This window comes from Anopheles stephensi, chromosome 2, assembly GCF_013141755.1.
Source record: "Anopheles stephensi strain Indian chromosome 2, UCI_ANSTEP_V1.0, whole genome shotgun sequence".
Taxonomy (NCBI): Eukaryota; Metazoa; Arthropoda; class Insecta; order Diptera; family Culicidae; genus Anopheles; species Anopheles stephensi.
The window spans coordinates 42,451,588-42,478,130 of NC_050202.1; the positions used below are offsets into that span (position 1 = coordinate 42,451,588).

At 45.3% G+C, this 26,543-nt stretch overlaps 3 protein-coding genes across 23 annotated transcripts in view; all 3 read right to left on the reverse strand.

The window, feature by feature from the left end:
* Positions 1-35: 35 nt before the first annotated feature.
* LOC118504285 lies at positions 36-9,429 on the reverse strand. 2 transcript variants are annotated; one of them, XM_036038560.1, is made up of 5 exons: positions 8,977-9,429; positions 8,438-8,794; positions 7,487-7,612; positions 486-7,395; positions 36-422 (listed from the first exon to the last, which is right to left on the reverse strand). In XM_036038560.1, exons 1-4 carry the CDS (start codon positions 9,202-9,204, stop codon positions 499-501), a joined length of 7,608 nt encoding a protein of 2,535 aa, XP_035894453.1. In that variant the 5' UTR covers positions 9,205-9,429; the 3' UTR covers positions 36-422; positions 486-498. The 2 variants fall into 2 exon arrangements, with proteins under 2 accessions (XP_035894453.1, XP_035894452.1); XM_036038559.1 differs by having other exon boundaries at positions 36-7,395.
* Positions 9,430-10,136: 707 nt separating this feature from the next.
* LOC118504291 lies at positions 10,137-11,438 on the reverse strand. Its single transcript, XM_036038587.1, has 3 exons — positions 11,136-11,438; positions 10,932-10,991; positions 10,137-10,866 (listed from the first exon to the last, which is right to left on the reverse strand). The coding sequence occupies exons 1-3, from the start codon at positions 11,220-11,222 to the stop codon at positions 10,276-10,278; spliced, it is 738 nt and encodes a 245-aa protein (XP_035894480.1). The 5' UTR covers positions 11,223-11,438; the 3' UTR covers positions 10,137-10,275.
* Positions 11,439-12,010: 572 nt separating this feature from the next.
* LOC118504287 (putative thiamine transporter SLC35F3) overlaps positions 12,011-26,543 on the reverse strand; it is a 30,848-nt gene continuing 16,315 nt past the window's right edge. For 10 of the 20 annotated variants that reach the window (XM_036038575.1, XM_036038565.1, XM_036038570.1 and 7 more), the window contains exons 3-10: positions 25,540-25,699; positions 24,505-25,454; positions 24,117-24,435; positions 23,938-24,027; positions 23,691-23,820; positions 21,901-21,970; positions 19,321-19,350; positions 12,011-13,424 (exon numbers count right to left, since the gene is read on the reverse strand). In XM_036038575.1, coding sequence (XP_035894468.1) covers positions 13,023-13,424; positions 19,321-19,350; positions 21,901-21,970; positions 23,691-23,820; positions 23,938-24,027; positions 24,117-24,435; positions 24,505-25,454; positions 25,540-25,627 — 2,079 coding nt within the window. In that variant the 5' untranslated portion in view covers positions 25,628-25,699 and the 3' untranslated portion in view covers positions 12,011-13,022. Of the gene's footprint in view, positions 13,425-14,885; positions 15,124-15,539; positions 15,805-16,857; positions 17,123-19,320; positions 19,351-21,900; positions 21,971-23,690; positions 23,821-23,937; positions 24,028-24,116; positions 24,436-24,504; positions 25,455-25,539; positions 25,700-26,543 lie in introns of those variants that run through there. The other 10 variants (XR_004905286.1, XM_036038578.1, XR_004905285.1 and 7 more) reach the window with 10 other exon arrangements.

Genomic DNA, 26,543 nt, shown 5'->3' on the forward strand with positions numbered 1-26,543 from the left:
CTCGCTGGAATGCTTTTATTTATCTAAGCCAGAGATTCTAGTAAAGTATGTTTTATTCATTTCACAGTAACACGCGTTCGAACTATATACAGAGTTGCATTTTTCCAGGACATAAAATACAAAGGAAATGAAAAAAAACTTAAGAAACAATGCTTTTATAAGTAGTAGTCGTTCGGGTGTAGCAACACGATGCACATACAAGCACATCCTCACATCAAATACACAATGTGCAATGCGTTTAACACGATTAAAACTTTAACGTATTTTTCCTAATGCTACCCTCAATTGATGTAAACAGTGGTCGTGAGCACAATCTTGTCCTCTCATAATGTTCTGCAAAACAGCTTGCAGATTAATTACAAATAAATTCCATCTCGTTTAAGCGACAACACAACACCATGGGCGTTGATCTGTGGGGCATTCTGGAGGAGGAACAAAGAGCCAGATAAGCTTGATACTAACGTGGCTTGCACACAAACATTTACCTGTTTTCCTGTCTTACAAATTACTGGCATCGTGGCACGTCAAACTTCCACCAAACGACTCTGACACAGTCAACTCTTCAAAGGGTTCCTCCCGATCAACACCCTCCTCCTCCGGTCGATCTTCCGCTTCCAAATCATTATCGGCTTCGTTCGCATCGACGCTTTTGAACTCATGCACTATGTATTCTGATTCGCCCCAGGTGCTGTTGGCCGAACCATGCCCACCCATGAAATCACCCGTGGGCAGTAGCCCCCCATGGCTTTCCTCGACTGGTTCCTCCTCTCGTTCCGCGTCCGTTTCAGTGTCGAGATTGGGCAAGCTGTCCACTGCCGTTTGTAGGATTGCTTCCGATGCTGGCTGGTAGCTATTGTCCGGAGCCATTTCCATGCTGGTGCTTCCCAACCGAATGCGTTTTACGATTGGCTGGATATCGGCGCTACCGTTGTGGTCGTCCAAATCGTCGGGATCTTCTATTTCCGGCTTGTCGAAACCCAACCCACTAGTAGCGCTGTTGCTCCAAGGCACCAGTTCTCGCCCTTTGCTCTCTTCGCTGCTGTTCCGGCTTTCGCAGTTGTGCCACGATGGATTTTTGGAAATTATTTTCCCATGCTTCGACACCACCAGACTGTGCGTGCACGGTTTGTTGCGACACCGGTAAATGCGTATGCCATCCGGGCGCCGGTGTCGCAGTGAATATTGAACTCCGTTATGCCAAATGAACAAATCGCTTGCATCCGGCGAACTGGCTATCGAATGGTGCGTTCGCACTTTCGCGTCCGGTATGCTGTCGTTTACTGGCCGCTGCTTTACCGTGTATGCTGCTGCTGCCGCTGCTTTATCTTGCCGGTCTGGTGCAGTCGGACTGACCGCGGAAGGGTTTAGCGGTGTGTGCGAATGGGGCCATTGATTCGATGGCGCTATTGTGCCACTCGGGTAACACAAGATTCCGGCCTCGCACTTATTCTCCATCCGTTTGCAGCAACGCCAGTACTGCACTCCATCGCGACGAGTGAGATAAAAGTTGTACCGATTGCCTTTGTACCATTTTGTTCGCAGATTACCGCTGCTAACACTGCGAGGCACGGTGCTGGTGACGATGATCGAGGCACTCAACGAAGCAGCAGTAGAAGTGGGCACGGTCAATTTCGGTCCGATAGATGATGCCGGGTGGTTCGCCAGCTTCGGCATGAGATGTCTTAGCACATGTTTGGTCTTACCGTACACCAGTTTGCCATCCGGTTTCTTGTACACTTTGGCCATGCAATTGGGATCATCCGTACACTGCCATACGCTTGTGTCGTCGGGTTGCGTTTCGAGGTACGCGTAAGACCGTCCACCCAATACCATTATCTTAGACTGAGCTGTTTCCTTGGAGTCCTCACCGTCCTCGGGCTTCGGATGGTGGTGTGTACCGGTGACGATAACACGTCCATTGGGCAACATTTCCAGTTTCGCAGTGCAGCGGCCAGTGGCACGATTCTTCTCCCGACAGTGGAACACTTTTGTAGCGTCCTGTAGAGGTTGAGAGTCAGCCGAAGCACAGTACTGATAGCCTTCAAACCTTATCGTAGGTTTTCTGCCAGGAGCGGTACTCGGTAAGAGCGTCACGAAGTCGGACGATCCCCGCCCAACGTCACGGTAATCGGTAAGATCGGGCCGGTCGTGTGCGTGATCGATGGGATTCGATATGTCGAGGCCCCCGGAAGCGAGCAGCTTCACCGAAGCGGAGCAACCGGCAAACAGGCAGCTGTAAAACTTGTCGCCATTTTTTCGATACTGCAAAGGAACCATCTCGTACACGTAGTGTTCGTAAAAGAGTTGGTTCTTGTTTAAGGAATCCTTCATAAAGGAGTAGTCGTGCGTAATGATCACCTCCCTCTTGGGAACGACGGCGGAGGCCGTGTGCAGGTTGTTGTTATTGCTACTGCTAGTGTCGAGATCTTGCTCGTCGAACGTGTCCGCCGCAGCATTGTTGCAGCTGTTGTTGAGTTCGGACACATTCAACGTGCTGGTGTTGGTAGTGTCATGCTCAATGCCTGCTACAGCGTCTTCCGCGAGTGGCTCATGACTGTGCTCGGCATCGTACCGGTGATACAGTAGCCTCGTGCTCGCATCCATATACACGGACCCGGAGCAACCCATTTGCTTTTGATACCGACATCGGTACACGTTCAGACCGCACGAAAGTTTGCTGTGAAGCCAGTATCGATGGCCTTCGAATATCATGGAATTTCCGAGACACGATCGAACAAACCTGTAATCGGAAGATCCTACTTCAGGGCACTGTTCAAGCCTCGTTTGCCGCGATGCCATGTTCCGTTCGGTCAACGGTTTTGTGGGTGGTGAGACGGAAACCGTGGACGTGTCGAGCGCTGGACTGTGGTTGTGCGACACGGTTGAACATTCGTACAACAGCCCATTCACATCGATTTTTACCGTTACGGCGCAGTCGTGGGACGCGTGGCACATGCACCGGTAGTACGCCGAACCGCTGCGTTCCTCCTTCCAGTTGAATTTGTGTCCCTTGTAGAAGACGGTTTTTTGGGACCGACCCAGCAACTCGTATTTTTTCGTACCTTTCGGCGCACTCGACACCATCGACTGTCGGTCGAGCGATTCTTGGGATTCGGGCGGCGGTGGTCGATGGTTGTGTGTGGGATCGGTTACGAACTGTATCTCGTCCGTCGGCGCGATGATTAGTTCCACCGGGCACTGATGGCGACTGTTCCATAGGCAGCAGCGCCACCGTTTTGGCTCTTGGCCGTCGCTAGCATCTTCCCGCTGACTAAAGCTCACAGCATATCGATGGCGTTCGTAGTGCAGCGTGTCAATGCCATCCCGATTAACGATCAGATACGATGGCGAAGGTGTAGCCGCTGCTTCATCCGCGGACTGTTCAAACGGTACCGTACTCTGGCTTCGTTTGATCGGTTTCTGTACTGCTTGAAGCGGAGAATGTGCGCCATCGGTTGGCTTTCCTTTGGCACCACCGGAAAGGTGAGATTTGCGAGGGCTAACATTACTTTGCTGCACAATCGACGCCGTCAACTGTTTGGCCGGATCGTGATTGTGCTGACGTCCATTTTCGTACTGTATGATGGTGCCATTGTTGGTGCAGAATAAACCCGCCCGGCAGGCCCGTGCTTTAAACATTGTGCAGCGCCAAAATTCGCGCCCGTTCTTCGTGGTCTGCAATCGGTAGGAATAGTTGTTGTGGTAGATGGTATTTTTTCGCTCGTTGTTCTTATGGTGTGAAGCCGTAGACTTCGGAGACGTTTTCGCCTTCCCACCAAGCTCGCCTTTATACAAACCCTTTACCCAATTCGATACAAATTGGCACAAATTGTGGGCAGGCGGATGAAGCTGATCCAACTCCAACGGCTCGGCTCGCTCAATGTACTCCCCGTTGATGGGATGATTGTGGGGCATCACTTTCGGTTCACCCTCGCCCGCGTTCGGTATAACGTGCCCGTCCTTGGTGAAGGATACGAAGGCACTGCACATTTTATTGGCGCGACATTTCCAACTGGAATCGCCCTTCGCGTTTAGATTGCGCAGCGAAAACCGATAACCCGCGTAAACCAGCGACACTTGGCCGCGATCATTTTTAAACAGCTGGTATTCCTTCTCACTGTCAGCATCGTTGGTGGGAGAATATTTTAGCAGCTTCACAGGACTTTTCCGTTTGTTTTTACCGCTGGCAGGTTCTGTACCGCTCGCGATAGCACTTACAGTATCGGCAGCATCAGGAACAAGGATACCGGGATGGTTGTGAGCCGAATCAAAAACCACAACCGGCAAGGACGCTTCACCGTCCGTTTCTTCGTACCGAATTTTCACAATCCCCTTACAACCGACCACTTCCGTGCATTTAAACAAAGCGGTCCCGTCGGAGAAGGATTTGTCTTTCTTCATACGATTTTGTTTGTAGACAAGCATGTCACCCTTCACGATCAACTTAGGGGTGTCCCACTTTTCTGGATACTGTAACGGTTTCGGTAGCACATCCAAGGGCGGATGATTATGAGCTGCATCCCGGTACGGAACGCAGGTATTGTTGCGCAGCAGGAGCACTTTTGCCAAACAATCGCTGCGCATCATGCAGCGCCAAACGATCGATCCGTCGGGGCGAACATTTTCTCGGCTGAACCGGTTGCGCTGGTAGATTAGGCTCTTGCCATTGCTACGGTTTAGGGCGAAATAATGTGTTTCTTCCTCCTCTTCGTTGACATCGCTCTCGTTAGCCGGATTATTGTCATCGTTGCCGATTGATGCATTTGATGCTTCGTCATCGTAATCAATAGCGCTCGTTTCTCTATCCTCCGGTAGCTGTGGATGGTTGTGCTTCTGGCCATTCATTTCGATGCTTCCGTCCTGCAATATGCGCACGGACACACGGCACGTTTTTTTATTCATCTGGCAGGTCCATCGCACGGATCCGTCGGCGCGAACTCCCATACTAGAGCGGGCATAGCGATATCCCCGGAAGACCAAACTCTTCGTGTTCCGGCGGTTGGTGACGTATTTGTAATTCGCTTTCGCTGCAGGAATCACCACCTTTTCAAGCGATCGATTCGCCGCTTCGTCCGACACATCCAGCAGCATGGTGTTTAGCAGCGATCGCATATTAGCTTCCGGATCATCCTGCTCCTCAATGCATCCGTTAAAGTGAGCAAAACTCATGTCCGGCTCAGGCTCAAGTTCAGGTTCAGGCTCAGGTTCAGGTTCCTCGGGCTCGGCATCATTACCGATAGAGCTCGCATTGCTTTGCTCCATACCTTCATCCGGGTCACCGACGATCACCTCCATCGCTTCCATGGCCGTGTTGGGCGGAGGATGAGTGTGATCGATATCATCGAACTTGGCGATCGTCTCATCGGGATGCAGCACAATGGCGGCACGGCAACCGTGGTACGTTTGGGCGCAACGCCACAGCGAAGTGTCGTTAACGCGCTTCCCTTTTTTGGTATATCGGTAGCCGGCGTGGATGAGCGTGGTGCCATTTTTGTGATTGCGCACAAAGAACCACTCGTTGTTTACAAACGTATCGTCGTTGATATGGTATGCAGTTCTCTTGCCCTTAGGCGATGGTGCCGGTGGTGATGGCGGTGGTGGTGCTTTTTTGGGCGGATCGATTGGATCGGTGGGGCCATGGTTGTGGCGTCTGTGGTTGGTCCACTCCAATCGCCCGTCCGGATGCTCGAACAACGCGACACGGCACGTTTTTTTGTTAATCTTGCACACCCAGCTGACACTGCCGTCTTGCCGCGTTCGAACCCTACAGTACCGGTAGCCGGCGTGTACCAGCGCTTTGTTGCCTTTCTTGTTCTTGATCACGCGGTAGTTGCGCGTAGGTTGCGATTTGGACGTTGCTTTGGCCGTTTTGCTTGGAGTAGCAGTAGCTACAGCAGGCGTAGCGGCAACACTCAAACACTCGTCAAACGTCTTGCGGGACGATGTTTTGTCCGATTTGCAGACGGTGTCTGTCGCGGGGTATGCTTTACTCTCCACGCCACCTTCATCTATTTTTGGAGCTCTTGTCCTGCTGGGAAGGGTGTTTTCCACCATCTTTGGAAACACATGTTTGATATGGTCCGGCTTTCCGTGCAGGTGCGTTGCACTCCGGTCGACGTACGCCATTCCGTCGCTCGTCATGATGACCTTTGCGCGGCAGATGACACCACCCCATCCCACACAACGCCACAGACTCATACCGTTCGGTCGGCAGTAGGCATTCACGTAACGATACCCGTCGAGCATCATTGTCTCGCCACCTTTGGCCGTGGGAAGCATTTCGTACGAGGTAGTTCCGGTTGCGTTTTCTGGGATTCGCAACGTTTTCTTAATTGAAGCATGGTCGTGTTCGCCCAACACCTCCACCAGCCCGTCCTCGTGCTGCACAGCCTTCACACCGCACATATCGTAGTTGCGCCGGCAGCGCCATTGTACCACCACCTCACCCGATTCCTCTTTGCGAGAAGATTCACGCACATACAGATTTCCGTCGAAGTAAAGACGCGTGCGCCCGTTGGTATTTTTTACAATTTTGTGTCCGTAGCCGCTTTTAAAGACCTGTTTTTTGTGGACTGGGATCTGCTTGCAATCCTGCACGTCGGTATCCTCCGGTGATATTTTCGCATTTGTGGTGGCAGTGTCCGTTTGGCGAGCGATTCGCAGTTTAATCTTTGGCGGCGAACCCTCGCCTTCGGTACTGACGCTGGTAACGTACGACGGCTGCACCTTATTTGGCCCGCTGACCAGTGGCTGTTTCGCGTGCGTGTGCGTTCCAACTGTGGTGAATTCATTGTTCGGCGTTTGGCAAAGGGCGGCCTGACAGCCTTTGTAAGCTCTGCACTTCCAATATGTCGTTCCATCCACCCGTGTATGCTTCATGCAGTACTTGTATCCCTTGTAGACGATGGAACTTCCGTTCCGTACGTTCGTAACGTAACGGAACGGCTCATCGTCGCTAGATTCGTGTTCCAGTAGTTGCAGTATTTCCTCGTCGGTTGCCGTGTTTCGCACTTCTCTACTATGCATGTGATCTATACAATTTGTCTGCAGCTCGTTGCGATCGGTACACTCTATGATTTCGGCTGCACAGCTCTTGACCCGACACTTCCAGCGACGGTTGCTCTTTTGCACGTACAGGAACCCATCCTTCACTATGCACACCAGCCCGGTATCGTTGCACACCTCGCGGTATGGAAGCTGCTCCTCTTCCAACTCTGCCTCGGCGTTCGATGAGTAAGGGCAGTCCTCCAACAACGGCAGCAAAGAGGTACTGTTGAGATGACCCATGGAACCATCGTCGTCCATGCCATAATCATTCCAAGGGCCGGCCGGGTCGTCTTCATCGAAATCTTGCGGTTCCTCTTTGATCGGCATCTCACACACGACTTCATTATTCTGTTCAGAGATAGAGCGAGATGAAAATTTGTAGTGTTTGTATGGGGAAGTGGAAATAAGGAATTTGGGAGATTCAAGCAACAAAACTTACATTATCGTATCCATCGTTTACGTTGGAGTATGATATAGTAAATCCGCCATGTGCTCGCTCTGGCATCAACTCCAGTAAATTTTCATTAGCATCGTCATCTTCATCGGAATCGTTCAAGACACCATTCTGGAAATATAATTTAGTAGTAAATACTCCATTTTCGTTTTTAGTGTAGTAAATCCCATCCAGACCGCCTACCCGTACGCAGGACTGACTGTTCAACAACGGGTAATTTCAAGTCATAGAATGTCAGAAATGGCAGGGCGAGAACTCTCGGGGCCAACGAAGAAGATGAAGTAAATTTTCCATACGATAACTAAGAATACAGCTTAGTAATGTGTGTTATCGCTATCAAGCAGTCGAAATGATCTAAAGAGTTTTAAGATATGACTAAAATCAAAGGAAGTTAGCCATATCCCGGCGATATCGATTCTTGGTATCTGCATTAGGATCCAACGATCTTCGACGAAAAATTTTCGTGATCTACATATTGCTCTCTCACTTTCTGTTCCCCGTTCACGAACACATGTTTGCCATATTTAGATTAGGCACGTGTATCTGTGACCGCAACACGAAGAAACTAATTCATGACGAAGTGAAACGAAATGAAACGCACACATGTTCAGGGACGAGAGGTTGCTTCCGTAACTTGAGCTTCACAGAATTATATGGGGCATCAGAGAAAAAAGACACTCGTCTGTCCTTGGAGAAATAATGTTAAAATGTGAAATGCAGGAATCTGAAGAGAAATTATGTGCACATGAAGCACAACTCGTGCTCGCACCAACTCTGTCGACGTCATTATCAATATCCACGTCCTCCTACACTCATAGAGATAGAGGAATACACACGAGTACTGGAACATGCGCACGTATTTCGACATATCTCAGGTAGAGTGCGCGCTACAGAAACAAAAGCCGATAGAATGTGGAATATCAAAATGGTACCTACCTCGTTCAGAATAGTCGAGTCCACCACCGCAACGGATGAGTCGGCAACGCTGGCTATGGGGCCGCCGTCCAGAGATGTTTCGAACGTGCCGTATGAGGACTGCTCCGTAGTATCAATGGGGAAAAAATCGGCCGCACTGATTTCAAACCCCTCCGAGTCTATTTCCTTCTTGATGTATTTAGCAGGCAGCAATGCTGATTTCGAAGCGGTGTGAACTTGGCCGCCTTCCGACCGCAGTAGGGAAATCTTGTGCCGTACATCATTACTGCGGCACTGTTCTCTATAGCGATGGAACTCTTCTATTTTCGCTACACAGCTATAACATATCAGGGCATCCGGATCGGTAGCAAACGTGATCTAGGATGGAAATACAGACATGTAGAGGTGTAGAGCAATATGGCTCAAAAAATAAACATAGCCTCTACTTCTACTATCTAGAATCGCAACAAGTTAGTTCAGAACTCTATCTAAGCATTTCCAAGAATCGTTTTAATATGCGATTCAGAATGCTGGCATATTTGGAATTGCTCTGTACTTACCTCCACAGTGGTACACTCGAAGATTTTACTTATAAGCACATCCTCAGTGTATCCGCCAGGGAAAAGTTTCTGTAGATGGCAATTTCCTTTCAAACATAGCCGACAACAGCCATTGAAAGAGCTGTGCCCTAGCGCTATATAGTCCTTGCGGGATTGGTCCAATGATTCTTGGCATCCATTCTCCATGTTTTCTACCGGCGGAGAGCTACTTTGCCCGCTATTCTCCATGGCCTTCAAGCACTAGATTCAACGAAATGCAACAGCTGCTTCCGCACTGTCTCCGCTTTACACGCATGCAATCGACACCTCACTGCAAATTTCTGATGCTATCTGCCGGAAGAGCGTGAAGTTATTCTTCACCAAAGTTGGACGTCCAATTTTCTCTCGCTGTCGCCCAACACAAAATGTCAAAACGCACGATGGTGCCGCCACCACCACAACCACACTCACACGCGCATCGTGTGTGCAGGGCAAAATACAGTCAGTTGAACTGCGAGTCCTCCTTTCCGCTGTGATCTATTTTCCTGTTCAGCGATATTCCTGGCGTCGCCGATCCATTTACGCGGGATTGGAATTCGCAAACACATACACACGCACGCACACACAGATGGGCGAATAAATAGGACCTTCCGTTAGGGTGAATCCCATTAAAAACACGATATATATGTGCAAATCATTCCTCAGTCCTTTTTGTACTGCTGTGTGCAAATATTGGAGGATCTTGTCCATAAAAAAACTACATCTTCCTCAATGCAACCCCCTCCAGGTTGGTAGACAGTTCTCAATCAAAACAGGTAAACATTATTCGTAGCGGCTATCGAATTAGGTCCAGCAGCACCGTGTTAATTTCATGTTTGCTCAATCAGATTGAACTAACTTGGGACGCCGATTTACTAGATTTCACGTTGAACAAATTTTAACTACCGCAAAGAACACAATCGTAGGTCCGGTAGAGTTCGTACTTTCGTAAGACTAGATGTGCTCAAACACGTTCCGCAGTGAGTGTAGGTATGCTTCTCGTTTATTATTGTACCACATACAAACAAACAGCTGTCAGGTGCGGCGTCTTAGTTTACGCTGCACGTTTGTATACTTCAGCCGCGATTTTCGGGTTGACGAGATTGAGAAGCCGTTGTCATCATCGGTTGAGTCTTTGGACATTTTTAAGCCTTTCATAACTACATTTTATTGCTGTTTGTTGTTCAAGGCACGCAAAGAAGGTTTGTTTAAAGCAGTTTTAAGTGCTACATACTCATTTCCACGCCGTTCCCGTTTTCCAAATGATACTCTAGTGATCTGTTATCGAACGAGTGCCGGCAACCGGTTGGCGCTAGTGACACGGTCCCACAGCACGGGCCACAATGATAGGGGCCACGAGCGCGGAGGCAAAGCGTACTGCCACAGTCCATTCCGGCGATCCTTCGCGTAGCGCTCTGCCTTGTCAAGCGTTCGATAGTACTGGTACAGTGCAACGGCATGCACATCTTTTCGATTTCGTACGGGCTTTGGCACGGTGACGGTTAGTTTGGCAAATCCCAAACTCAGCAGTGCTTCTCCGATGTCGATGTGCTGTTTTGGCCCGGTCAAATAAACGCGGGATTCGGCGTGCACTTCGCTAGACGTTGTTTTCATTGGCATGAAACATATTTCCTTACCGGCTACCACGGACTGAAGCCAGGAGTAGCCGTTTGCGTTAATGTCGACACCATCGATCTTGATCGGGATAGTTTTGTTTGACCAAAACAGTATTTTCGCGGGTGGATGGTGTTGCACAACGAGCAGTGGGCCGTACTGTTGTGATGGTTCAATTTTAGTCACCCGACCGAATTGCTTTATTTGTTCACGGATGAAGTGATTCGGTATGTCGGAAGATTTACCGAAGATGGTGAACTGGAAAGCAGACGGGTAAGAGTTAAAGTCACACCAAACATTTATTTGCATCCATATACACTTACTGGACGTATTTTCCTGTAGGCGACGATAAACAAAACCCCAGCTATTGAGTAGCTTATGATCTGCGGATTTGATGAACATAATTTTATAGTACCTGGTAAGTCGATTGCTAAGAGTTAAGGGTGTGCAAAGTGCACACTTATTTGAGACACAGTATTGAACACCGGCGACCACCACACATGCCGAACGGGTAACGGGTAACTTACTTCCACTCCTTTTGTATCTTTGCGCATAAAGTTGGAAAATTGGTTCCACCAACTCTTCCCAGTATCGGATTTTTGTTCGGCCGCCATTGTAGGATGATGATCTCAGAACAGCCGTCCAAAGGTGAAGGTCATCAGTTGCAACACTGAAATGACGTCGAAGCAAATACGACCGAAAATTGTTTGATGGTAACGCAAATTTTAGCTCCTGCACTTCTTTTTCGGATCTGCGTTTGATGAACTTTCGATGCAACAAATAACAACAGAAGCAGCTGACAATTTCATAACAAACTAATGACGTCAGCTGACCTGACAGCTGCCACTTGTTACTGTAGGGTGGGGAAGTGCAATTAACCCTCAATACCATGTTGGTGAAGCACACACGCGGGAAGATTTGTTTGAAGAAATAACGTAAAGACGTTAATGTTAGCTTCAAACTGTTTCGAATTTAGTAACGAGAATTTCATGTTTAAATACAGAAACATTGTAACGGGACTTGAAGGATTGTTTAATTCCTTCCATGCTTGGCACGAAGATTTAAATGGCAAAAGAGCGTAATTAATTGAGCTGGTAGTTCAACCACGTGACAAGAATGAAACGCTTGGCACTTGGGCTTCCTTGGGCTTCCTTCCATGCTTGGCACGAAGATTTAAATGGCAAAAGAGCGTAATTAATTGAGCTGGTAGTTCAACCACGTGACAAGAATGCTCGAATAGTGCGCCTCCACCAAGAAAATGTGTGTGTGTGCGATTTGACAGTGATGAGTGCAGCTATTTTGCAAGCGATACAAGAGAATGGTTCCGAGCTGCAAGATAACCAATTACATCTTAACTATTAACGAAATTATAAAAAAGAAACGTAGCATCGAAACACCGGTATTACATTTGTTGTGGAAGAATAGCAATCTTTGTTACTGATATTTGATTTGGGGTTTCAAAATTTTTCCAACTATCGTATCGTATTGCATGACAATGTGCACAATTTTAACTGCATTTTACCGAAATGGATTCGTTGTTTACGCTCGTTTTATTTTGTAAATACGTTTGGAATGGTCAATTATGTGATAACTTCGATGGAATCTTTACTGTACTGCTTAATCTATTAGTCGATTGCCATGTTTGCTCTTTCCTAGAGTGTTCGTTTGCGGTGCTGCAAACACTACTCTGTTTAACGAATTCCACCAGAAGTGTGTGTTTAACCAGCATAAAACACGTTGTTTTCGATAACATTCATACTAACCATTCGTGAGGGTACTAAAAAAGACTCAAAACCGGAACGAAAGTCAGTTTTTACTTAATCTAGGTGCACTATTAACAAATCGTTTCTATCACCGGCAACATCGAATCCGAAGAGGGGTTTTGTTTTAGAAATGGTTAACCTACCAAACAGATATACTGTAAAAACGTGTGTACCAACTATGCTAGCTTTCGTAGGACTATTTGTAAGTGTTCCGGGAGGAGTACTATCATTAAGATGAATGACTGACTAATATCAAATCATCTGCTTACACTTTTATATACGGTAAAACGGCTTTTGAAAACAGCAAATAAGCTCTGTACATTGTTGGTAAAGAATATGTGCTTGCTTCAGTGTTTGTAGTTTCTTATTGCATCGAAACCCCGTGGCGCGCCATACGTTATCGGGGTGAGATGGTGATGTGGAGTGTTTGGTAATTGAAAGAATACTACAGGAATGCTACGTACTACGGAGGTAGTACGAACCCTTGGGTGAGCGAGCCTAAAACAAGGCAAGAAATGGAGCTAAATTCCTACGTTTAACGAAACGCCTTCGCTTTTAACTTGCACATCAACATAGAAAATGTGGAGTATCGCAGCTGGTTTGAAGATTGTCCTTAAACGGTAGCTAAACTATCGTATTATCTGAATAACGCTACTCCAACGAACCATAGGAGCTGCTACGCCCGTTCATCGACGGATAGCGATGGCTGGATGTGGCCGACAGAGAGTTCGGGCCACTGCCGGTACCCAGCCCTGGGCTAAGCCTGATCGATCCTGGCTTCCGGATGAAGTTGGTCGTCATTTCCGTGAGCGAGTAGTGGCGCAGCTTGGCGTGCGGGTTTAGACCAACGAAATCGCTGCTGCTATCGTTGCGCAGAATGTGCTGAAAGTGTTGGAGGCTCTGCTGATGCTGCAAATGCTGTTGCTGTTGCTGCAGGTCGGTCATCTCACCCGGCCAGAGGGAGAGCGAAGATGCGATCGAATGTAGCCCGTCCGATAGTCGATGACGTCGCGATGCTGCGATGGAGTTCCGCTTCGAGGATGACGACCCCATCTGTAGCAAAGCGAATGATTGGGAGTGGGGTGGGGTTTGTGTGAGGGGCGAGATGGAAAAGAAACCAGAAAAAATAAGAAAAACGGCGCAGGATTAGTGCACGGGCACGGGCAAGCTATTGGTTTGAACCAACATGAAAGCCGGTGTAAAAGCGGTGATGAAAACGAACAAAAAGATTCTGCAAAACTAAAACATTGTAAGTAGAGAACGTGAGAAAGGTAAACACGGGTAAACACGGATAAACCAAAAGTGGATAGTACAGCCATAAAGAAGCCAATGGTGGAATTAAGCTGGACGGATCGATCTGCCGATGCAGCGATGCCTTTGAAGTTTGATTTTGTTTTTAAGGGAAGCAAAGCATTCTAGTAGAGAGAGGGAAAGGATTTTCTATCATCTGTTGTCGTACACAAAAGTTTGCAAACGAAACGGAATATCCTTCCCTAAACAAACAAATTACATGTTGCGCTCTATCTATCGGTTTAAATTTTCTTGTCGAACGAAACAACATTGGGAAAATCATACACTCTAATTATAAACATTGGAAAAAAAAGAAAGGCTAGTACAAGGTTGCGGTAGGAAAATGACAACATGTTTTTAATTATTTGGTCAGTTTGAGCGCAAAGAAAAATCGGTTGATGTTTAGATTGTTTTCCAAGGAAACTAACTAAGAAAGATAAGATCTGTGAAGAATCTTTGAAGAAAGCCCTCAATTAAAATCCATACCCATCTCCTCCAAATATCACCTGTTTTCGAAGCGGCTAGTATTGATATTACAATCGAAGAATATGTCAGCGTTTTCAAGGACCACTTACACTCGCCGGGTTGAGAACGACAGTGATAAAAATTGGGAAAAGTTTGAAGTAATTTTTAAGAACATTTGAAACAACATGAATACGAAAATGTTGAACAAGAAACAAGGACGGACGTATTGCTTAATTTTAAGAATTTAATGTTCTAAAATTGTTGCTTTTTCCTTCCGCAACCTGTACTGGTAAAAAAGCGATTGGAAAGCCTAAAAACACACACGTTAGCTGATGAACCCTTCAAAACTGATTAGTAGAACAAATTATGGTCTTTTATTATTTAGCCCTTAGGGTTCGGCATGCCAGAGAGAAGGAGAGATATGAATGCAGCAAACAACAGCATTACTAAACTCAGGAAGATAGGGGCTAAAAAAAGCTTATTATGCTATAATGTAAGCTAACGAAGCTAATAACGAAAATCAGTTACAAAAGACTAGAATTAAGGAGACATAGGAATCGAAAGTCAGCAGCTGAAAATTGCGGTGCCAATAAGGTTAACTTGCGCCTCATTGCTTTAAAAGAAATAAAGAAGTAAGAAATTTGCATTTATCATACACATAGAGGGGCAGACACAAAGCTCTACAGGCGAGGTGATCTCTACGCAGGGTGAAAGCGAAGCGATATAAGTATAGCAGAGCGGAAGTTAGTTTTATGTTACCTTTACTGTTGTCGGGGGTCTAATGCAATCCAGGCATATGTGTAACAGGCGCAAGTGTTTGGATTGAACAGTGTAAATCGTGTTTGTTTGTTGCGTTCGCCAAACGAGTTTTGAGGACAGAGGGTGTGTTGGCTTAGTACCATCAAACTTGCAACAGAACTGGATCAGTTAATAGAGGTGCAGTACAAGAATCTTTGCAGAGGAAAATAACGTGCTGTGTGTGCCTTCCAGCATTAATCTGGGAATGCAAAATCCACAAACCATGATAGCACACATTCCCCGATTAACGCAATGGAAGGATTGAAAGAAGGAAATGGTGAAGATCAGTGGCAGGAGTGATATGGGAGCATTTGGTGTGTTGTTGTACGGAGGGATGGAGGAGGGTAGAGTAGAGTTCGTAGTGTTTGTAGCAGGTTTTATGTGGCATAGTTCATCACAGATATAAGGAGTTTGAGAAAGAGAAAGAGAGAAAGAGAGAGAGAGAGAAAGAGAGAAAGAAAGATAGAAAATACATTGATAGGAAAAAGAAGAGCTTCCACTCCTCAACTACAGAGTGTGTCCACAACTGATCGTGTTTCTTAGCAATTGCTGTCGGTGAACCACTACTCTTCAGATATACTATTGATACGATGGCTGGTGTCTCTATTAACTTACCTTACGCGTACGCCCTTCAAAAACACAGCGAGCCTTCCTTCGGATACGAGGGAGTTCTAGCAGTCGAGGGTGGTCAGTTTCGTTTGGCAAGTCAGTGTGTTTTGTTTTGCTTTTTGGAGGAAGAGCTAGAACTACATTCGGCAACGCGAGAGATACATACAGAGGTACAACACACGTGGGGTGTGAGTTGTGCAGATGTTCTTTCTATCGGACAGTAGAGGTGGGTGAGGCAACGACAATGTCCCTTCTACAAAAGGCTGGCCGACTGCGGTGCGTGTAGCAAAAAGTAGCAACAAAACGAGTGTGTGTACGTTGGAGTGATTGTTGTGATTGATATTAGTGTACGAGAGTGTGTGAAGATACGGGATTAGAGAAGAGTTAGAAATTGTTGCTTTGTGAGCTATATATAATCAGAAGGAGTCGGAGGACTCAACACAAATCGAGAAAAAATATTAAAACATACAAAACCGGATGATACAGATGGGTAAGAATAATATAATAAACGTATGCAGTATGGTTTGAGAAGTATGTTTTTTGAAAATATGAGACGTTCTGTAAAATCTGAGCTCGGTTTGAGAAATGGGTGGAATCCTCTGTGTTGTTCTTACCGGAATGTACGGTTTCTGTTTCCGTATTGTTTGTCCAACCTGCACACGTAACAGTGATTGGCTACATTAAGCGCAAGCTTCTTACAGTGGCTAGTGGTACGATGCTAGCAGTACTAGTAGATGCAACATTAGTACGCTTATGGTTTGGGCAATGTTCCATACGTACCGTCCATTTCGCTCATTTAGTACAACAGCAAGCAAAGCTTTACCAAGTGTGTTTATGTGTTTGTGGGCGAGTTTGTTAGTATATTACAGTACAGGTTCTCTTTCAATGCTATACAGATGAACTTTCCTTCAACGAGGAGCTCGATGGATCAATGTTTCAAATAAATATACACATAATGAAATACTGTAGAAGCTCTGGTGATGGTGATGTGGAGAAAATCAAAAAATGTTTTTTTTTTTCTGTTCGGGAAACGGATTTACAAGATTGCTCTTTAGTCGAAAAAAAATGTATGAAAGCAGTGTAAATCGCAAGAGTAGCGAGCCTAAGGACCTAGAAGTACTTCTTATAGCACACGCACACATGAACACATATATAGGTATAGAATGAACAAACGGAGCAAACGGTGGTTGCACACTACTGAGACTGATCTACGCAGAACAAATCTCATAAATCTACTCAGGAGTCTCACCTGGCCTTGGCCTTGATATTAGAGTTTCGAGTGTACAATCTTGTACTATCGGTCTTGTTAGGCACGGTAACGGGGTTTTGTTTTTAGATGTGAGAAGATGTGATTGAATTGGCTTAAATCTTGAGTTATGAGGGTTTTTTTTTCTTTGCAGTTGTGTGATGGAAATTTTGCTTGCAAGAACCATTTGCTTTCTATCATTCGCATATGCTTCTATATTGTATAGAGAGGCAGATTCAGGGAGATCAGCAATTGAGAGACTCTGTTAAACGTTTACCTCTTTTGTAGTATATCTGGAACGAGTAGTTGAGGAATTAGTTCATTCGTTTTGTTTTATGAGACTCTACAGACGAAAAAATAAAGGAAGATAGATGATAAAACGGTGTAAGATGCGATGGTGTGATGGAAATGAGGTATGAGATCGTTTTTAATACTTTTAAAAATTTGTTGGTGTGTGAGTGTGTGGGAATCGAGTGTTTGATGAGTATTCTAGAGGAACAGTTTCGACATCATCACGCGGATGCTCAATGATCCAACAATGATAAGCAACAGTCTTTCAGGCTGATTACAGGTGTTATCCTTACAGGACTTGCAGACATTTAGAATCCCTCCCACTCTACCGGCAAACATGTTGCTGTAAATGAGTAAATCGTGGCCAGTCTTCTTCTCGTGTTTGCCGTTTGTTGGTATGTACGCTTATAACGCGAGTACTGTCACGTAAAACGAAACGTGTGCTGAATACGCCAGGAAACGCCACCCCATTACCACCGCCAAAAGCACCACTTTCTTTGGCCAAATAAATTATGAAATTTAATTAAATTCATCATCACGCCTAAACGTAACCGGCAAAGGATGGGATGGTAGCTATTCTGCTAAACGTGCTTTACCGCCAAAGTGGAGGGTTGCCTCCAAGTTGTTTTTTTTTGGGCGAAGGAAGCTTTCAAACATCCGCCATGTTTTTATTTTTATTTCGATATGCGCAATTTGTGTTGATGAGCTTTCCACAAAATCCCTTCCCTGTTTAAGGACGCTTTAAGAAGCGCAACCCGAATACTATTAAAGGCACGCCAAGGGGTTTTATACGTTGCAGGGAGCATTTAGACTCCAAATGCTCAATCGAAAGGTGCGATTGTGTTCAGCCCTGTCCAGGTGTTTCTTTAGGGTAAGCAAGGATTTCAAAATTTCTCCTGCGTACGTGGTGGAATAAATTGTTATTGGCTGCTTGTTGGAACCGAACCGAATGTATCAGTTGGGGAAAAGCTTTCAGAATGATATCTGATAGTTGTGTGCTGTTCGAATTCTACGCGTTTGAATCTTCCAATGAAAACTTAAATCGATGGACTGGCTGGGGTATCCGTAGCCCAGCTACGGGTCTAAATCAACTCAAGCAAGCCAGTAATGAATGGCAGAGAGGCTCTTGCGGTTTTGGTGTTATAGAAGAAAATATTCCACTTGGAGAAAGAATGGTGCGAAACATTATGCTTTGTCTTTACCAAATGTTGTTGTCGTCAGTCGATCGATGGCATGTGAAATCATTAAACACATTGGCCATTAATGAAACATTCTCTCTCCAACCATCATCAATCATGATTAGTTAGCATACATGCAAACGCTGCTTGAAGTTCATCGTGTACAACGCTTGACACATGGATCATTAGGGCGCTACATGAAACAGGGTGGCCCAAATCAGCAAATGAGTTTCCGTTTGGCAAGTGCCAAATTGTGCCGTATAGATTGCATTGTATGAAATCTTGAACGAATCAATTTCGTTACTTTTTACATTCCGTTTTGCATCTCCTCGTACCATTTGGTGCAGGAAGGAGGGTATTATTACCATGATGGGGCTGGCTATCATCAGCATGGTCAGTTGATGAGCCAAAGTGTTATGGGTAATGGCTTTTCATTTCATTTTCAATCCACCCAATCTCGATCATTGGGTGTGGTTTTGAATAAAATGATAAAAGGTGCATCCTGCAACACAAAAACAACACAATCTGAGTAAGATTTACTGTGTTTTTTTTTGCATAAATCAAATATCGATTGCGAATGAAGTAACTGCATACAAAACATATATGAAAATACATTATATATATATAGAGAGAGAGAGAGTGAAATCGAGCATTCAAGAGTGACAATCATAACGGACACATGGACACAAAACAGGCAGAGATAGACACCGAAAAACGGGCGCACGAAAAAAAAACAACAAAAGGATAGCAAAATAAAACAACGTACAACGAAATCTGTCCTCTAGAGAGATATTCATATAAATATTTATGTTAGGAGAAAGAGAAAAAAGATAAAATAAACAATAATCACAGAACACCAACTGGATATGAGTAGTTAAAAATGTGAAGAAACAAACAGAAAAACCATTGTTCCAGAGTACGTTTTGCATAAAACTGCCGGAACGAACATAGATCTGAACCGAAACCGTAAACGATGCAGACAAAAAAACCGAATCGGAAACCGAAGAGATAGAATAACAGAAGACAACGTATAATATTATTCGTTTACATGTACACGTTCACGGACACTCACCTCGCGTTGTGACCCAACAAGATGATATTTCTGGAAAACAATTGAAATATATGGGTTTCGGTTTTTTATTTGAGCATTTAGAACGACTAAAAAACCATTGGCATAATTGAACATCAAAACCAGTTGCGGGAAGGGGGTGGAATACGAGGGCAGGAATGGTGACAGTAAGGGAAGGAAGCCAGGAAAAAAGGCTGGGTTGGAAGGTTTGGACTGATGGGAAAGAGACGTATACATAAGGAAGGTGCCGTGTGTTTGGTTTTTCCTGACTTTGTGCCATGATGTTTTGCTCTTAAGGTTGGGAGAAAACAAACGCAAATATGGCGCTCTAATAAGTCGCATACCGACCGACGATGAATTTCCGAAAAAAGTGTTAAGGGATGTGTGTTTGAACAGCGTTGGTACCGCCGAACGAAAGTACAAACGTATACGAAACCGGGACATTGAGGCACTCTGACGTGACTGGAAGAATCCAGGATCGAAATTTTTGTGTCATGTCTGCTCAGCCAATTTTAGTGCTTCCTGCACGTACGGTTCTAGTCTTTCAGTGGCCTTGCAATCCCATTTTACGACTACTAATCGACATCTAAGGATCTGATTCTACTGGACCATTAGTAATCCGTACCATTATTAAACAACAAACGCTTGAGAGTGATGTTTCGACTATCGACTACCTACGTTGTTAGCCAAACCTTGTGTAAATAATACCGCAGCGAGTAGTACTGTTTGTAGGTGGTGAAGGATTCAAGAACGAGGCCAGGAAAAGGATGTGATGTGGAAAGGGAGCGAGTATGATTTGCCAACACAAAACAAAAACCGACAGTAAAACTATTCAATAACTATAATTAAGTGGACAGCGATTAGTATAGAAGACAAGGAAGAGATAACGAAAGGAGCATGAGGGAGCTCCAAAGACAGACATACAGAATGGAAAGAGTTCGATCAGCGGTACGGCAAGAGCCTAGCTCGGAGTAATAGATGGTGCGATCCAAATGCGATCCTTGTATCAAAAGACGCATAACACAGTAGATAAGCACAATGTGTTGTATGATGATAAAGGGGAAAGACAGACAGAGAGTGTGACAGAGAAAGAGAATAAGAGAAAGACAGACAGACAGAGAGTAAGAGCCACATTGACAGGTGTGTGTGTGTGCGCGTGAGAGCGAGAGAAAGTGAAAGAGAAGTTAAGACCGACAGCAGAAGACGAACCGAGAGATCGATAACAACCAGCGTATCTACAGTGCGTCGTGTTTCGCCAATTTCCTTTTACAATGGCACAGCATTTTTGTTCCACCTAGGTGTGCTAATATTATGATTTGCCAGTGTATAAAACAGGAACATAAACTCTGTTACTCGATTTACAATGATAGATAAGCCAATCATAGAACAGAATTACTAGAAACAGAATTCAATTTATGCTTTCTAGCAGCTACTGCGAATGAAAACTGTTTTTAGTTTAAACTTTGCATGAGAGCATTTACTTAGGAGGAAAAATTAATGTTTAAGAAATGTGTAAACGTATCATGTAAAAAATAATACAAGCTTGCCTAAAGAAGAATGAAGCCTGATATAATAAACAACGGGTTAAAGAATAATACCGTACAACAAGATGATGCAATTTAAAGCGCTTGGTTCAGAGATAGTTTAATCTGGATAAATCTAACATACAAAACAAAGTCTTAAAAATTACTAAACTGTAGATGTAGAGCTAGTAACGAGTGAGTCAGTTTAAATTGGAAATAAGATAGAATTACCACTACTAATGCTAGGTTCAATTATCGATAGGATACGGTAACGTAACGGACAAAATTGGGCTGATGGTTATGTTTAACACAAAACCAGCATAGCTGAGTTTAGATAAAAGAACGGAAGAGTGATAAATTGTATCACTAACAACAAACTGCAAGGTACTGTTGTTCGCTTAAAATTAATAGAATAATTGAAAAGAATGAAATCTCGATACCAACCCAGAGGAGAAAGTTTATAAGAAAATTAGCAACCACCAAACAAGACTGTACTGTACATGAAGAAGCTTACTAGAGAAGCTCGCTAAGAGAATACAGGAAGTGCCACATTGGTTTTTGATTTTGAAGAATGATTGATTCAGAATGAAACACTACGATAATTGTGAATGAATGTTAAACAGCAGTAGGACAGAGAGGCAGGCAGACAGAACAGAAGGAGAGATAGTAGAAAACACAAGCGTACAACAACTTTGTACTTTGTCCATTAAATTTGAAGTTGGCTTCGTTGCCGTTATGTCTCAGTAAGTTCAGATGTGAAATGTTCTTTACGGATTCTTTTTCTTCTTCTCTAAGCTGGTGAGCGTAACGATCAACGAAGGGCCAGTGAAATATACAGTGGTGGTTTTTTTCGTCCTTTTAGTATACAAACAGAAGTGGGTATGGTACATTTGAAAGTTTAGAAAAAAGTTTAAACACAAGAAGAAACTAGTAAAACAGAAACGATTCGGTTAGAAAACGGAATTGGATTTATACTTTGGTTGGTAGTTTGTAAATTTTTGGTTGGTAGTGGTGTATAATTGGCGGATAAAGATTTATGGATATTTGATTGATTTCCTACCGAATTTTCGTAATCATTATCAGCAGTATCACAACAACATTGGTTTCTTAGTAATGCGCGACCAGTTTTTCTGTAATTTTCGAATACAAACAATTTTAGTTGTAATCATGATTTTTTTGGTTGGTTTTTTTTTGGCTGAATGGCTTATACATACACACATACATACATACGCATATATATGATCGCACCCACCCACCCACACACGCACATACACACGCTCATACACTTCCTTTCATTATCAGATGTGTTACATAAAGGGGGAGCATAATGATGCACACACACACGCACACGTACGTACAACACGCACAACGACAGGAGCAGGTGTGGTGAAAATGGGCCAGTGACGACTATATTGGGTGGGTAAGGACAAACTACTACCTACTTCATGTAAAGGGAGCGACAGAAGCATAAATGAAAAGGAAAACGAATAAACTATATTTGACATTATTTATGATGCACGCGAAAGGACTGATAGTGATCAAAAACGCTCAAAAAAGACAAACACGCAATACAATTGTCAAAAATCTTGCTACAAAAAGGGTGAAATATTAGAGATCTATTATTTGGAGCCAGCAGCGCACACGGTAGGAGGCAAAAAGGAATCAACTTTAGAGAGGATCGAACGGAAAACAGAGGATTCAAAAAAAAAGAAGGAAAACTGTCCTCTTTACGAACTGGTGTGACACATGCAACAAACGGAACATCCTTTTTAATCAAGCGAACAAGGGATGATAAGACAACCAACACGTTCCAGGTTCCGGTGGACTACCTTAGATGCAACAAACAAACAGAGCGAATGCTTATAGGACGATAAGAGATAGGAGCAGAAGGTATGCACAGAGCGATAGGTGTGAGATACAGATGGGCGAGAGGACATAAGACGGAATTAGCCAAAACTTGTAACCGAAAGGATCAAAGGCCGTAACTAACTTCCGTGTAAGACGCAGGGGAACAGACCAAAGAGTCTTCAACATAGATTGCAAACACTTTTCTACCAACTGAGGTGTGCTCAACAGACGGTAAGGTTTCTGGGAGGGATTTGATGGGCGGGTGGAAAGAGTGTGTATAGAGAAGGAGTAGGATTCTCCAAAAGGGACAATCCGGCCAACGACTGCATGTTGAGACCGATTTAGAGCCCACGGATTTGCAATGATACGTAAATATTGATCGTAAATGTAAAGAAGCATGGCAGGATGAGATATGTAAGCTTCTATTTTTAATGAATCAAAATCTAAACAGCTTGTACAAGACACGTGCGGCTAGGCCACAACTTCCACTCAAAACCAATTGCCTCGTTTGCTCCACTTGTGGTTTTATCGAAAGAGAATAGAAGGATCTGTAGGAACGATAGCGCAGCATAGACCGAAAGGAGCACTGGAGCAAGGACGTGCGTCCCGTTAGCGTATGAAGCCGATGGAGAGAGAGAGAACGAAAGACAGAGCGAGAGAGATACAGAGAGAAAGAGGAAGAGAAGTAGAAAAGAGTCAGGAGGATGGAAATAAGGGAAAACGGTTGCAGATGAGGTGTAGAAAATGACAGTCAACTAGGAATAATGTTAAAGAGACGAGCTGGGAACATCGACATAAATACATCCGGCACACTGGGCCTGGGAAAGTACGGAGACAGTGGACGAGTAACGCAAGAGAAGATATACTTATGTATATATATAGAGAGAGAGTACAGTATATCAAACACAAGACCAACAGTATAAACACAAGTAGTACAACAACACAAGAAGAGAAAAGAAGTGTCCGAGTGAAGGTGGGGTGTGCGAAATACGGGTGACTTACCGCAGCAAACGGGTGATGTAATCGGGCCAATTGTCCGGAAACATTACGAGAAAGAAACCGACTGCTATCAATATGATACCGGCCAGCTTCATACCGGCAAAGTGGGCCCCGTACAGCACGATGTCGAGCGCTGGGGAAGAATCGGATGGTACGCAATGGATAAGGCACTCGACCTTACTACCAAACTGTGCCGTACTTTGTCTCCACTTTTGGGCATGTTTGTGGGGATGTAGGATCAACTACTTACCAGCCGAAACGGGTACGGCCGTTATGAGTCCCAGGGTGACAAACATGTTGTACGTAACGGCGCTGCTGAACTGTGTGAGGATGTGGAACACTGTGGAACAAAAGACAGGAGAAAACGGAACGTTCTGGCTGGCTGTTCAAAGTCTAATGGCATGTTGGACAACGCCAGAACAACCTTACCTAGCAGTAAGACGCTGGCCATCAGCAGAACCACCCAGGGAAGGGTTTCCCAGGGCATAATTTCGGCACCGGTAAAGTAGAGTGCTATGCAGACCGGCCACAGGATAGCTGCGTTCAGAAAGCCGATGATCGAGAACGTGAACGCAATCTGACCGACGGGCGGATCGCCCATCACCTTGCGAAACATCACTTTGAAGACGGCATAGCCAGCAGCGGCCAGTGCTGCCAGCACCACCCCGCCCAGCGTCGGGCTACCCGTAATTCCGTCCATGTAGGCCAGCAGCGCAATACCCGTATCACAAAGTATCACAGCAACAATCTGCGAGAAAGCGTTGGGAGAGTTTTGATCAGGCGTGTCTTATCAATTGTGAGCATTGTGCATACTGACCCGCACGCCGACAAACTGTTCCTGCAGTATTACCCATGCCAACAGGTACACGCAGGCGACGTTCGTTGCGAACAGTGCCATAACGTCCGTGGCCAGCAGGGCCTTGAGCGACAGCGCGTACAGATAGGTGGTGAGCAGCCACAGGATGCAGAACGTAAGACAGCGGTTCAGGAAGCGCCCAATCGTAAAGCCCCGGTCACGGAAGCCGCGCAGAATTTCACCCAGCACTTCGCCGGTTCCGTCGCACTTCTTAATCGCAACCCGCCCGAGTATGTAGATCGGGAAGAACAGTATTGCGAAGTTGGTGCAGAACCACGAGGCAAAGAAGGGCGCATTGAAGACGTGCGACGTAACCGGCGGTACGACGCGATCCGATGTGACGATCGGTTTGGCCGTGGAGGGCAGAAACGAAGACGTTGGCCCAAACCCGTGCACTATCATGGCCGAGGTGGAGTTTTGGTCCGGCGCTGCTCCACCCGGCACCGTGTCAGTCGTTCCGTCGGTGATGAACGCGGTTAGGTGTGGAGGTAATGTGGAAGCGTAGGTGTTTCGGCGCAGGTACAGGAACTTGATGCAGTGAGTGGCACCGACCCACGAAGCCGTCACAAGCACCGTTACGCACACACCGAAGTACATCTTCTGCGCCAACTCCGAGCAACACGACGCTCGGCATGCCTTTAGTCGCGAGGTGGATGGCGGGCTCGAGGGTGCCGGGTTCGCGGAACCAGGGCCACCACCACCGGGGCCCGCTCCAAGGCCACCGCCGCCGCTGCCGAGGAGTGCGTGTGGCTGTGAGGTCGGTGTATCGCAGCCGCCGTGCATTCCACCGGTCACCGTGATGCCGATCAGACTGTCCTGACCATCGTGCTGGCTCGAGGTCACCGAATCCGAGTGTGTAATCTGTGGCACGTTGTTCGTGAAACCTCCAAAGGGTCCATTTGGGGAGTCTCCTGGGGAAAAGAATCGCAGCGCAGAAGGATTTTGATTATTCGTAAAACATGCATGACACACCTGGACTAGAGACTAGCGACCGACCTGTCACCACAACCGAGGGAGCACGAACGCGTTTCGGGTTGAAGATGGCCGGTATTTCGCTGTCCCGTGTCATGGCGTTCTCTACCATGTCCGCTGTCCCTTGTAGCTCGACTTGACCTTGCGTGGCGTCTCAATACTCCAGTTTAACATTTTAGGCGCACTGGTGGGAATGTTAAAAAAAAGATAAAAAATACGATTAACGCATCCACCCAATATTTTACGCCGACTTTTGAAAACAATGAGTTAATTTAAAACTTGACAGCAATTTTTAAAAGTGCATTGAATTATGCATGTTTTATCAAAGCCTGAAGCTAAGGCAATCCAATTGTTGGATCAGTTTTATCCAGGGATAGTTTGTGATGATTTTAATCTTTTCTCGAGTAATGCAGTGGCCATAAGACAGTGACCCCGATTTATGGTTCGACAAGACCGGAATTCGTATCGCATCCTGAATGTTCCCCAATAGCAATACCAATAGCTTTCCGAAGCTATACATGGTAAACATAATTCTTAAAACCGATTATCAAGTCGGCATGACCATGCTTAGTTCAATTTAGAAAACATTTTTAAAGCTCTAATTTGAATTTGTTTGCCTTTTTCGAGTTGTTAACCGAGCACCAAAAAGAATTCTCGAGAGTAAACGTCTCTCAACAAAAAAGCGTGTCACTATTGCGTTATCTTCTGCACCAACCTATGTTAACGACTCACAGATAAGTTAGGAAAATCCCAACGACAGCTGTCTGTGATGAGGCGACTGTTCAGGTTCACAGTACATTCGTATTGTTTTCTTTCAGAAAGGGTTGGCGTAATAGTGAAAAACCAAATTCTCTGCAACTCGATTGCATAATATTTAAAAAAAAGCTCTCTCACACAATGGCGATCAGCAGATCTTGGTTCCGGCTATGTTGAAAGCGTTACAGAATACACCACCGTTGATTTATGGTTGCGAGTGGGATTTTGAATAATCTAATCATTTGCTTCCCAGATTTGTCATTCTGTTTTAA